The following is a 13,548-nucleotide window of genomic DNA, read 5'->3' as shown; positions in this document are numbered from 1 at the left end:
CCTCCTGGTTAAGGAGGGAGTGAGTCACCCTAAACAGGGCGGCTGGGCAGTTCTCTGCTGACGCAATGAGGGTAGAGACATAGGCCCGCTTGGCCTCCCTCAATGCCACTAGATAGGTCTGAGTAAAAGACCTAACTAGTGTTCGGTCAGCTTCAGAACGGCTGGACCTCCACGCGCTCTCTAGGCGTCTTCTCCGGCGTTTCATCTCCCTCAGCTCCTCGGAAAACCAAGGAGCTGGTTGAGATCTACGCCGGGTCAGACGCCGCAAAGGCACGACACGGTCCAAGGCGCCCACCGCGGCCTGTTCCCAGGCCGCAACAAGCTCCTCGGCCGAGCCGTGGGCCAGATCGCCAGGGAGCGGTCCAAGCTCCATCAGGAACCTCTCCGGGTCCATCAGTCGCCTGGGACGGAACCAACGTATTGGTCCCGTCTCCCTGCGGTGTGGAGCAGCGGTCCGAAAGTCCAGACGAAGGAGAGAGTGGTCTGACCATGACAGAGGTTCAATGGCTAATTCTCGTACTTCCAGATCACTCAACCACTGTCCAGAGACAAAAATCAGATCCAGTGTGCTTCCCCCGACGTGGGTGGGGCCGTCAATTAATTGGGTCAGGTCCATGGCCGTCATGGAGGCACACTGTATCTTTTTGTCTTTCTTCTGCATCCCCCTCTTCATTTTTTTGTTATTTGTCTGAGGATGCTTCTAAACAGAATAGTAAAATATAGTACTCTAAATACAACAATAATTGTAAGAAACACAAAGATCAGTTCTATGAATGAGAGGTTGTGTTGTAAGAGAAGGCTACTATCAAGCTCCATTAAGCTATATAACTATATAACTAAATAACCACTGAAGAATCTATATGTTTCTTCATTGTCTTTGAAAATTAGGCAGGAAATAATTGTCTTTTGGTTTGGATTAAAAGGAAGACATTGAATTACAAGAACAGACATTGAACAGGTTGCTAGTATACATTTCTCAGCTGGAGAGCAATGTTCTTGACAACTGCATAATGTTAGAAGTAGCAGTTGTTTAGTTGTGCAGGATTTCCTAATTTGAAAAGAATGGTTGGCTATATGGCCAGATTCCAACACAAGACAAAATAAAGGTAGATAATTGTTTGAAAAATCAGAATATATTATTGTCAATCAACAACTAGAAGAATGCTCTAATCTACACATTTCAACTTTCCTGTGTGACCTAATCCCAAGGCTTTTTGGTATTTTACTAAGTGTGCCAAATTCTACCAGTTTATGCCATAATCTTCTAATTTAGCTTTCCAGATCTTGACAGTTTGTAATTTTCTACTCTTTGTCTTCTATTCTATTAGCCCCTGGTTTTGCCAAACCAATTAGCCATATTTTCTTTTTAACTGCAATTAAATCTGGTGTGTTATGTTCAAGAAATCCCACAGTATTTTAATTTACTAATTTTCAACAACTTTTTCAATTATATGATCCCATTAATTTTTCATCACTGACACATGATAATTTTACAGATGTTCCAGTAAATAATTTGGGCCACTGTGTTAATGACATTGTTTATAATCAGCCCATGTGAACTTTGTACAAGCTGAATATATATTTTTTCTGCTTCTTTGCACAATCTGCAGTTTGAATCTTTTTTATAATCTTCAATTCTGACTTTGTTTGCATTAGTTTGAATTTGTTTGAGTTGCAATAAACCTGTCTCCATTTCTGTGGGGCAGGTATAACAATCAATATGTCAGATGGGAACAACGAGATCCGTATATGAAAAATTCAATTAACTACTTTATTACTCATGGTTATTTCACAGGGATCTTCCCAGACTTGCAGTTTGCACCTGGACCAGATTAGATAAGGTTCAGTGGCATTTAAGAGGTTGGATTTTTCCCTCTTGTGCTTACATAATGATTCCAGGTTAATTCCCTGCTTGACTCTTTCCTCTGGCTAGCCAACTTACTCTGATACATTATCACTATAGAAATGTAAGACATAGTGAATATTCATCAGTATTTTGGTTTTTTAAGGCCAAACTGTTTGGGTCTAACTAAGAATTAATTATTGTTTCGTTGTTTAAAAACAACCTCTCAAGTCCTTCCCAAGGAAATGAGTTAGGCAAGTTGTTTGATGATGTTAAAACTGCCTTTTGCAATTGACTAATGATAATTTTGTCAATGCCAGTGGTCAATGTTTTTATTATTTTAATATAATTATTACCATCATATTTTTTGAAAACTTATTCATGCAAAGTTACTATAATTTTTCCCTCTACAGATAATTTGGATGAAGTTTCTTAAGTGTTGTGTTTAAATGTCATGCAGGTATTTAACCAGGAAGGTGAATTCTTGCTGAAGTTTGGGTCTAATGGAGAAGGAAATGGACAGTTCAATGCTCCCACAGGAGTAGCTGTAGATTCTAATGGCAATATTATTGTAGCAGATTGGGGAAATAGTCGAATACAGGTAAATAACATTTTCCTCTCAAGTTAGTAAATTTAATACGATATGCTTGTGATGCGTTAAAATTCAAGTTTCTAGGTGAAACAATATTATGTGTATCATCTTTGTTACCAAGAAAGCCATTGAGGTCTATAAAGGTAATTGTGGTCTTTCTGCTGAAGAATTTTCTCTCTCTTTCTCTCTCTCTTCTGTGTGTGTTTGTGTGTGTGTGCACCCATGCAATTTATTCAATTTAGATAGCTATCCATCTCAGATATGTGACTCAGACTGGTTTATAAAGAATTAAAAACAATTTAAAAACACCAAAACCATACAACAGTTTAAGAACAATAAAATATAGTAAAATTCAGGTAGTCACATCCATCAATAACAACCGATACAGCCACTACACAGGGTCTACTACACTCCCAGGTCGCCATTTCTATTGGTAAAACTATGTTTTCAAGGCCCTGTGAAAAGCTAGCAGAATTGAGGCCTGTATGATTTCCAAGGAGGTAATATATGCACATTAACTACAGCAAATAAAATTATATTGTTCTTTGACTGACCAATCTTTTAATCTAATTCACAGGTTTTTGATGGAAGTGGATCCTTTTTATCTTACATAAATACATCTGCTGATCCACTTTATGGTCCTCAAGGTTTGGCTCTTACTTCGGATGGTCATGTTGTTGTTGCAGATTCTGGGAATCATTGCTTCAAAGTCTACAGATATTTACAGTAATGGTTGGAGTTGGATCATGTTTAAGAGGTTACTAGCTGCTGCTAGAGGCCAGTGTAGATAATATTCAGCTTCTTAAATATTTCTTCTGTTTCTTATTTAAAATTTAAAACTGCAGAATCTCCAATATGTTCATTCTTTTATTTTATTCCAAACCTACCTTGTTTACATAGAACTTGTATAGAATTTATATGCTCTGCACTGAACTTATCACAAGGATTAATAAATGAGACCCTACTTCCCCTACACCCCCCCCCAAAATAAAACCTTCACAAAGCCACTGGAATACAATGAATTAGAGCAGGCATTTATAGATATATAAGTAATTGGATGTACACATGAAGGAGGCAATGGACTCAAGAAGGTACTTGATTCAGAAAAAAAATTTAAAGTGTGAATGGGAGAAGTTGTTTAAATTTTCACATTTGAAAATTCTTACTAGTAATAATATTCAATCCAGCAGGATGTCTGGGAATTTTCTAGATCACATTATTATTGTAGGCATTTCACTTATATTAACATTATTCAGATTTACTTAGTAACTTTAAGTAGTTTATTTTAGTTTTAAAAGGATGTGAGTAATCCTTTCTCTGTTAATTGGCAGATCTAACAACTTAATTTTTAGCATTATAAGAACAAATACACATTTTCTGTGGTGTGTGGATTGATGTCCATATCTAGCAACTTTTCTACTGTTCAATATGTTGGTCAAGATTTTCTTGAAATCTGAAACTTTACTCTGGAAATGTAGGATAATGTAACTGCTGATAGTTCATAGAATCAAGTTCCAATTAACATCAGGCTAATTCATTAAAAAAATTGGTGACTGTTATATCAGTTTAACTAATTTTACAACTGACATTTATACTTTGTATATGTTCCTACAGTGCTTATGAAAGCAGTCAATTTTATTTAGTTGCTTGTTTTTGCACAGGAAAACAAGTCTTACGTGTATCCTAATAGAAATCTTGTATTACCAAAGGAAGTTTGGGTAGGTGACAAATTTTGAGGTGGAAGTCAAGGGTTACCAAAGCAGGGTATTTTTTTTATTTCAAAAATTTTATTGTCTGTGGTAACTGTACATAAGTGGAGGATATTGAAGATACTTAATTAGTGTGAGGCTACATTGAGTTTCCAAAAAAGCTCATAATTTTCTTCATTACAAATGTGGATAATGTGAACATTAAAAAAAAACAATTTTGACTATAGGCAATTTTGATGTACATGTTTTCTTGGTGCCCTTTCTTGAGGTCTGAAATTTTACTTTTAGTGAAAGTTTCTTCTCTTATGCCTGCTTCTTGGTACAGGTCTTGTGATTTCCAGTTAATTGTGTGCACGTCAGAGTGCAAAGTATATTTCATTTTGATTTCCAACAGAGGCATAATTTTGAATAATATTGAATAATATTTAGACCAAGTAAGAATAAAACTGCAATCAACAGCAAATTACGTTTGGCACTAGCTTTTTGTAAGCATGTACTTCTTAGAGTGTTGTCAACATTTGAAAAAATATTGTATTTCCTATTTCAATCATGGAGCTCTCCAAATATATTCCATCCACACTACTGGAATAGGTAGAGCCCAATATCTTATCTAAAATAGTGACATCACAGCTCTAATTGGAAGGGAATAAAAGAAATTATGTAATTAGTACTGCTGCTAGTTAATTGCCTATATTTTGGAATATAATACTATTAAATTTGAAAGAAAGAAAATGATCTAAACTAATGATAAATATTGTTTTAATACTTAGCCAATAATTTCAAATAATGTTATAAAATAATTGTCTTAAAAAGAATATGCCAAGAATCTAAGAGTTCTTGGATAGACAAATGTCTGCAAATATACACTAGACATTATTTGTCCTTTACACTGAACCAATTTGAAAGCTGTTTGAATTTTAAGGGGGAACTGGATTTCCTATTTATGATTTTATGAATATTTATTAATCATACGAACAATAACAAAATTGTAATTGTTACTGAGTTTCTGATATAAAAAGGCATTTACAAATTGATCCAAATGTTATTGTTACAAACTTGATTCAAGGCACATTGTCATACCAATCTGGCTTAAAGTGTGAGATGCTAATACTTTTGTAAAGATAGTCATATAATAAATACAAATATTTGCTTGAGATTTTAAAAAGGATACCAAGCCAAATCCTATAGTGACCGAAATTGAAATGTTTCTCATCAAAATCTGAGATATTTATATTCATTTTAATGAAACTTACTGTAGTTTTCAGTTCATTATATAAAGAATAGAATAGAGGCTAAATTGTCCTAAATTGATACATATATAATATTTGATGCATGCAGGCATGTCCATGCATTCCTTAAAACACTTTCCTAAAATAGTTCCTCAGTTCTAATAAAAATTAACTTAGTAATGCTTAGCGATATTTGATTCAGATTTGAATTATCGCTTCTTTCCTTTGCAACTAAGCTATCATTTGTTAAGGCAATGTGGCCTTCCCTTTGATAATTTTTTTTGTTATGCATGTTACTGTAAATTGACTGATGCTGCTAGAGATCTGTTGAATACTTCTCTTGATCTTAGTTAAAGGCCAAGGAGTCAAGAGGCCTGTTGAATTGTAGAAGTTGCTTGCTAGAAGTTGAAAGTACAGAATCATTAGATGGCTGAAATAAGGCTAGATGAGTCTACTCTCATTGGGTGTTTGAAAAATGCCTAGTCAAGATTGGATTGTTTCTTGCTCATCAATTTTCCAAAGCTCACTACTAAAACATTTGTGTCCTGAAGGAAGTAGCTGATTAGAGATTACTGTAAAATGTGCAGTATTGCAATACTGCATATAAAACCAATTTTGATCCAGATAAACATTTACCAGAATATGGGCATTTATTCTTCTAAATTAATATTCAAGAGTAGTATGTGTAGATTCAGCCCAAATATGTGACTCTGCCAAACCTACAGTTACTTTTTAAGGTACATCTGTACTGCAAATGTGAACTGAATTAACAGACTCTGGGAGGCTGAATAGTTTTAGTTTATATTTGCAGAACAGACATCTCTCTTGTATCAAGTGGTGCTTATAGCTGCAGTAATGAGCAATGCATATGTGTTTATTCAATGTAAACACTTGCTTGATATAAGTTTTTTTTAAAAAAATGTTAATTCGTTTTTGGATAAACTTTGCAAAGTGTATATTGAAAGGTTTTTAACTGTAAAAAGCTGTTAAAATTAGTTAAGTTTTTACACTGATTTAAAGTTTCAGCAATGTAATGAGAAAATGTTCTCCATTATTGTTGACCTTTGTAAGCATTACAGGGCTTTCAACTTTACAGCTACTTTTTCTTTGATATAACTGAAGATTTAGCATTGCCATATGAAAAAAGTGCCCATTAAGTTTTGCTTGTTGTGTGAAGAAATGATAGCAAAGGATGAAATGATGCTATCCATTGAAAATGCTATTAAACTGTGACCAGTGATTAAAAACGTGTTCTGAAGAATGTATGAAAGGTACTCTTTTTCCTATAGTATAGAATGATTCCTAATTGTTGATAGCTTCTAATGAATGTACAACATTGAACTGGATGTGTGCACAGCCTTAACCTCAAAAGTTTGCTTTTTCCCTCCTTTATGACATGGGAATGTTCCATAATAAGTAGCATATACTCTTATATCCCAGTGCTTGCAATTGAATTGTTTCACACATTGTATTCTTCAGTTCTTAGAATAAATTAATTTTATTGTTGCTCTGTACATTCCAGCTTTGTACGTCAGTTTCATCCCTATTTCATTTTTAGGTACATAAAGTTATTAAGCCTCATGTTCTCTGGAAATAATACTGAAATTGTAGGACTTATTTTATTTGTTATGCTCCCTTATCAGTTTTAATAGATGTATAATCTCTGTGTAGTTAAGGCTGAGGATGAAAGCTGTTCATTGAAGAACGTATGTAGGTAGATTTAGCTTCATGTGTGCCATGGTATTTTTTATGGTTTATCCTACAAAGAGAGCTTAAAAAACCCTTTTACCTTATTTTGGAACACTAAGAAAAACAAAGTCAAATGTGTATCTTTTATCATGCACAACCCTCCCCCAAATAAAACTGAATGAAAATTGTTTTGTGTTATTTTTCAGAATTGAAGATAGTTGGGTTGCCACATTGTCCTCATGTACCTTTATTGCTCATTTTCATTTTTAACAGGGAAGGTGTCAAGAAGTCAAAATAACTACATTTTAATTGTAAATCAGTATTTCAGAGCATATGATGTCTATGTAGTTATAACTCTATAGGTACATCCAAGGCATGGATTAGGGTGCATAATTTTGCTTTCGGTCAAACTCAACCGTGAACTGTCTAATGAAGATTCTCAGTCATCCAGGTCATGATCGTCTCAAAGGTGTTCTGTGTCAAGGTTCCAGAAATACCTCTTCTGCGTAAAAAGGCAACTGAACTGATTTTAAAAAGATTAAATTTAAAATTTATTTTCCTCAAAATAATCAGTCCAGTTGCCTTTTCAAAAAAACCAAACTCTGGTTGAATCAACCATGAACTATTATCCTTCTTATTTTTCTTTTTTGCCTTTCTTTGCTTCTAATAGAGAATTATTATTTATTTTTATTTATAATAAAATAATATAATATTTTATTTTATAATAAAATAAATAAATAATAGAGAATGAAAGCATATTTGAAGAAAAAACTGAAAAAGAAATTTAAAAACAAAAATAAAATAGAGAAATAAAATTTAATTATTTTTGGATTAAACTGTAACTGCATATAAAATTATTTTTTCAACCTGGTTCTTCAAATTATTTTTGGAGTGTCAAGTCAATATTAAATAATTAACAAAAAAGGAAGTACAATAATCATCACTCAGAATAAACAACTAACAGTATAAAACGGTAGACCACATATAGTATTAAATAGCCTTAAATGTAATGTTTAAATTGCTTTAAATAGAAACCCAAACTGAATAGTACAAGTCCATGTGCAGAATTATAATCCATAAATAGTTTGATTAGATTAAATTTACTTAACTGTCTTTCAGATACAAAGATATTTTGACATTAATGCACATTCTCAAAGCTCAATCGCGATTCTTCTATAGAAGGAATTATGTGTGATTTCCAGTAAAAGCTATAAAGTACTCTTGCAACTGTTAGCTATATCAAAGCTAAATCTGTATACTTCATAGGAATGTGAAGTTTGGTGATGTTTAGCAGGAAGATAATTGTCAAGAAAAAAAATACTGCATTGCTTAATAACAATTCCCAGCAATGAGTGTGACTGCTATGGGATTTTACTTTATTTAAATAATTTATTTGGTCATCCATGTCTCAACAGTGATTCTGGTCATTACACAAAAATTAAAGCCCAACAATTAATAGCCCATAACATGTCTAGCAGTGGTAAAATCCAAATTTTTTTTACTACCGATTCTGTGGGTGTGGCTTGGTGGGCGTGGCAAGAGAAAGATACTGCAAAATCTCCATTCCCACCCCATTCCAGGGGAAGAATACTGCAAAATCCCCATTTCCTCCCCACTCCTGGGGGAAGGATATTGCAAAATCTCCATTCCCACCCCACTCTGGGGCCAGCCAGAGATGGTATTTGCCAGTTCTCCGAACTACTCAAAATTTCCGCTACCGGTTCTCCAAACTGCTCAAAATTTCTGCTACCAGTTCTCCAGAACCTATCAGAACTTGCTGGATTTCACCCCTGTCTTCCAGGCATAAAAGTACATGAAAACAGGGCTAGCCTAAATTCCTGGCCTAAGGAAAGAGCCTGCTGAGCTTCTTCAACACACCAATTATTTCATTCTTTTCTTTTGTGTAGGGACAAATGAATGCCAGAAGAAATAAGTATCTCAAAACTATGAAGACTTGGGCTGAAAGGTGAAGGACCTGAGATTGCAGTAACAATCTGTTAACTCTTCCATTGAAAGCCACACAAATAACAGGAAAGAATCCTTGAAACCAGTGGCTAATCCCTGAAGGATTTGGCTTCCTTGACCATGGACAGTGGTTTAATGAAGGCAAGATACAGGCTACATTTCACAAAGACTGGAAAATAGTCCACATGTGTCTTATCAGAAAGGCATTATTAGAGAAAATAGGAAACCAAATAAACTTGTGAAGAAGTGAAACTAATAACAGGAAGATGTATGAAAATACATACGGAATTTAATAACTATGGAATAACGGAATAACTATTGGGGATATCACTTCTGTCCTCAATATAGTACAATGCAAAAATGCAGGATATGAAAAATGGGAAGAATTTGAAAAGTTAAACTTAACATATGATTAAGTACAAATTCTTCAAGGAAAAGACTTAATGGAAAAGAAAGGGTTGTGGTAACTTTAAAGATTATATAAATCAAAGAATTAGAACATGAAAATCCCATTGAAAATATTTGCAAAAATCAAAGAATATAAATTTATATTGTTGGAATTTATTATAAGACAGCCTGGACAATCAAAGGATATTCGTGAGATCTCTCTGTTAGAGAGGGGCCTCTGGTGGCTCAGCAGACTAAGTCTGTTATTAACAGCTGCTTGCAATTACTGCAAGTTCAAGTCCCACCAGGCCCAAGGTTGACTCGGCCTTCCATCCTTTATAAGGTAGGTAAAATGAGGACCCAGTTTGTTGGGAGCAATAAAAGTTGACTTTGTATATAATATACAAATGGATGAAGACTATTGCTTAACACAGTGTAAGCCGCCCTGAGTCTTCGGAGAAGGGCGGGATATAAATTCAAATTTAAAAAAAAAAGATTGCCAAACTTTCAGAGACATGCAAAAACAAGATCATTTCAACTGCTTCACCACCACCTGGAAATTTAATTTGATGAATTCAGAAGTAAAAAAAAAAAAAATTCTAGCGAGGACAAATTGGCTGAAGAAACAGATTATTGGTATCTTGCGGAGGAAATGTAATCTTGTCATCTTTGAGTTCATGCCAAGGGCCATACAAATTAAGAATCAGATTTGTATACTGGGATTAAAAAGAACAGATTTTGATGCAATCTGTGGGAATATAGGGTGGATTCAGCGCCTTGAAGTCAACAGAGCACAGAACCACAATTTCTAATTAGGAGAAGAGAAAAGATACACGAGATATAGTTTATATAAAGTGGTGAAAAGAAAATGGCCTGTATATAGGAAATGAAAGCAGGAGCATATAACCAAACAAAAATGACAAATAGAAAGACAAAAGAAACACCAAAATATGTTATGGATTTATTAGGGACAAAAGGAAAGGCAAAAAGTTGTAGATCAGTGGCTAGAATAAAGTGGATTTGTAATTGGTGACAGTGAAAAGGCAGAATGCTTTAACTTGTACTTAATATCTACTCTCTTTTAGAAAGAAATGAAACCCTGGCTAACCATCATTATGCTATGGGAAAAGGAGAGAACTACCATTTAGGACAGACAGGCAAGAAAGAAAGCTAATGTAAATGAGGCTAATGCTCCAGCTTCAGATGCATTACATTTAGGTTACTGGAGCAACTAGTCGAAGTGTTTCATTAATCCTTTCTCATTAGTAAAATCCTAAAATATGAAGTAGGTATAGAGCTTTTACCTTGATTCGTAATAGCTAAATGACCACTACTAGAGAATATTCCTAATAATTCCACTTAAGCTTGGAAAGTACTATATACAGGTAGTCCTCGATTTAAAACAATTCATTTAGTAACCGTTCAAAGTTACAATGGCACTGAAAATTTTGACTTATGTCCATTTTTCAAATTTAGATCCATTGCAGCATTCCTATGGTCACATGATCAAAATTCAGATGCTTAGCAATTGGTTCATATTTATGACAATTACAGTGTCCTGCGTCATGTGATCAGCTTTTGCAACATTCTGACAAACAATGGGAAGCCATTCACTTAACTATAATACTAACTTAACTGCAATGATTCACTTAACATCTGTTGCAAGAAAGGTCATACGTAAAACGGGACAAAACTCACTTAACAAATGTTTCACTTAGCAACATAAACGTTGGGCTCAGTTGTGGTTGTAACTCGAGGGGTATCTGTAGTGGGGTGTCAAAGGAATGTCCTGACTTCTGTGTTATTCAACATTTTGTGTGTTATTTAATATTTTGTTAATAACATTAAAGAGGAAGTAATTATTAAACTTGAAGGGAGCAGAAAAAGGAGGAGCGGCTAATACTTTGAAGGAAAAGAATGTGTTTTTTAAAAATTACAGATTTGAATATGAGCTGAAATGTGTTAGATGAAATGTAAACTGGATCTGGGGATTTAAAAAAATGAAAACACAAGATGATAGATCTGGCTTGATGGCTGCATATGTGAAAAAGATGTGCTGCTTTAATGCATCATAGGTTGAAGAGGCTACTGAAAAAAATTAAATGCAACTTTGGGTTATATAAAGGAGCATAAAGTCCAAGTCACAGGAAACAATTGTCCCATTTTGCCTTGGACAGTTCTGAGAATTTCAATCTAAAAAGAACATTGGCAAACTGGCTGCCAAGATAGTGAGAGGACTGAAAAAAGAAAGGTGCTGGACCCTGAAATCAGTAAATATTAGCAGGCTTAACCAAAGCAATATTTTGAATGCACAATAGAATTAGGTATATAACAGTAAAGTTGCACAAAACAAAGTACTGGAAGAGAAAGGAATAAGCATTAAGGAACATACAACAGTAAGAAACAAGTTCTCTTTGTCTTTGAGAGAGAAAACCAGTATAACTATATACAATCAATGGCAAGGCTGTTCTTTTCCTAAACCAAATACGGTGATGCAGGAAAAGGTGATGCAACCTGTATAAACCAGCTGCATTATAAACTTTTGTCTTCTCTGGGAAAAATCCTGTAGCTACAGAGGAATTATATATATAAAAAACAAAATGACAGAAGTTTTTTCTAGAGTTCTGGCTCACAAACAGGATGCTGGGATCAATGGATGGCCACTGAATTAACAGACACCACTGCTGTTTTCAGCAGGTTTTCGCCTCAGTGTTTTTTGCTCAGAGATTCCAGCATCTAAGGGGCACACTCTGCTTGTTAGGGATAAAACCAAGTTGTAGCATTGAGTAAGTTTAGTCTAAGGGAGGAAAAGAGATGTGTTAGTGGTCTTCAATTATACAAAGCCTTGTTATATATAATAGAGACTGGACCTATTTTCTCTTACTCTGAAAGACAGAACCAGTGAGCTTACAGATAAGTAGACTTAGGTTAGCCATTCAGAGGAATTTGCTGATGGTAGGAATTGTTAAACAGCAAACTGTTCAACAAAGTATGCGTCCTTTCATTGGCTATTTCATCCAATGGCTTTCATTGGATGTATATAAATAGGCTAGTAAATCCTGTTTATTATTTGTGTGTATTTTATTACAGCTCTGTGATACATTAAAACGGCGTGGCGACCTAGTGGTGAAGATGCTCATCTCCCATTTGGAAGGTTGAGTTTAATCCTAAATAGCGGTAGAAGTTTTGTTCTGTCCCCTCGCCTCAGTCCGAGCGATGACTTAATTAACTAGCACTATCAGCTCTGGCAGCAAACTAGCGAGTGTATGCCAAGTGTCTCTGTTATTTTCCTTGATGCTGATGAGTCAACAAACAGTACTTCAGCTCTAGTCAAGCAGTTGATTTGCCTGCTACAAGGAGGCATAGCAGCCCTTGCTGCTTTTATATCCTGTGAGGTATGGCTCCATGACTCAGCACTTCCTAGGCCTGCCCCACCCCTGCTTCTGTTGTTCCCGCCTCTCCTGCCTACGAAACCTAGGGTCCAGCCAGGCCTGATTGCCATCAGCCGGGTCTGGAAGCGTGGCCTGGGGGGGGAAAGAGTCAGGGGACGGAGGCCTTGTTATCTGGCCTGCCTGGAGCTGAGCCAGGGAAGCCTGTGCTCCCGAGGTAAGTCCTGATGGCCCTTCCCCCTCACTTTCCAAATCACTTTCTGGCAGGGGGCCCGGCTCGGGGGGCACAAATACAACAAGTTTCTCTCCTGGGGTGTAAAGAAAAAAAACATCTGCTGCAAACTATAGACATCAGGAAGGGCATGTGGCTAGTAAACGCTCAGCTCCATCCAGTTGCCCTGATTCTAGGGAGTTTCTATGATATACTGTAGGTTAAGTTACCTCTATATAATATCAAAGATTAACTGAGCAAGAGCAGTTAAATGATCTGTGATGTACACTGCTGCCCTGATTTGCTAGTATATCATTTAGGAAGAAGTTACGTCCTTTATCTTAAAACAATTTTCTAATAATATTTCTACATTGTACTAAAACAATAAGCACATGTAAAGTTATTTAACACACCACAATAGTGGGTAATATAAAAGTTCTATCAATGAGTGAGTGGATGGAGATGAATGTGTCAATATACTGCATACTTGGGTTTTCAAAACACTTTTTACAAACTTCTCTTGAAGCTTCTACT

The 13,548-nt window shown here is 35.3% G+C and overlaps 1 protein-coding gene across 5 annotated transcripts in view; it reads left to right on the top strand.

Moving 5' to 3' along the window:
* The window catches only part of TRIM2 (tripartite motif containing 2), a 105,620-nt gene extending 98,371 nt beyond the window's left edge, over window positions 1–7,249 (top strand). For all 5 annotated transcript variants that reach the window (XM_058192061.1, XM_058192058.1, XM_058192057.1 and 2 more), the window contains 2 exons: window positions 2,304–2,444; window positions 3,013–7,249. In XM_058192061.1, coding sequence (XP_058048044.1) covers window positions 2,304–2,444; window positions 3,013–3,165 — 294 coding nt within the window. In that variant the 3' untranslated portion in view covers window positions 3,166–7,249. The remainder of the gene's footprint in view (window positions 1–2,303; window positions 2,445–3,012) is intronic.
* The last annotated feature ends 6,299 nt before the right edge of the window (window positions 7,250–13,548 follow it).

This window comes from Ahaetulla prasina, chromosome 8 (genome assembly GCF_028640845.1).
Source record: "Ahaetulla prasina isolate Xishuangbanna chromosome 8, ASM2864084v1, whole genome shotgun sequence".
NCBI classification, from domain to species: Eukaryota; Metazoa; Chordata; class Lepidosauria; order Squamata; family Colubridae; genus Ahaetulla; species Ahaetulla prasina.
The sequence above is the reverse complement of the archived record's forward strand: the minus strand, read 5'-3'. Positions and strand labels throughout refer to the sequence as shown.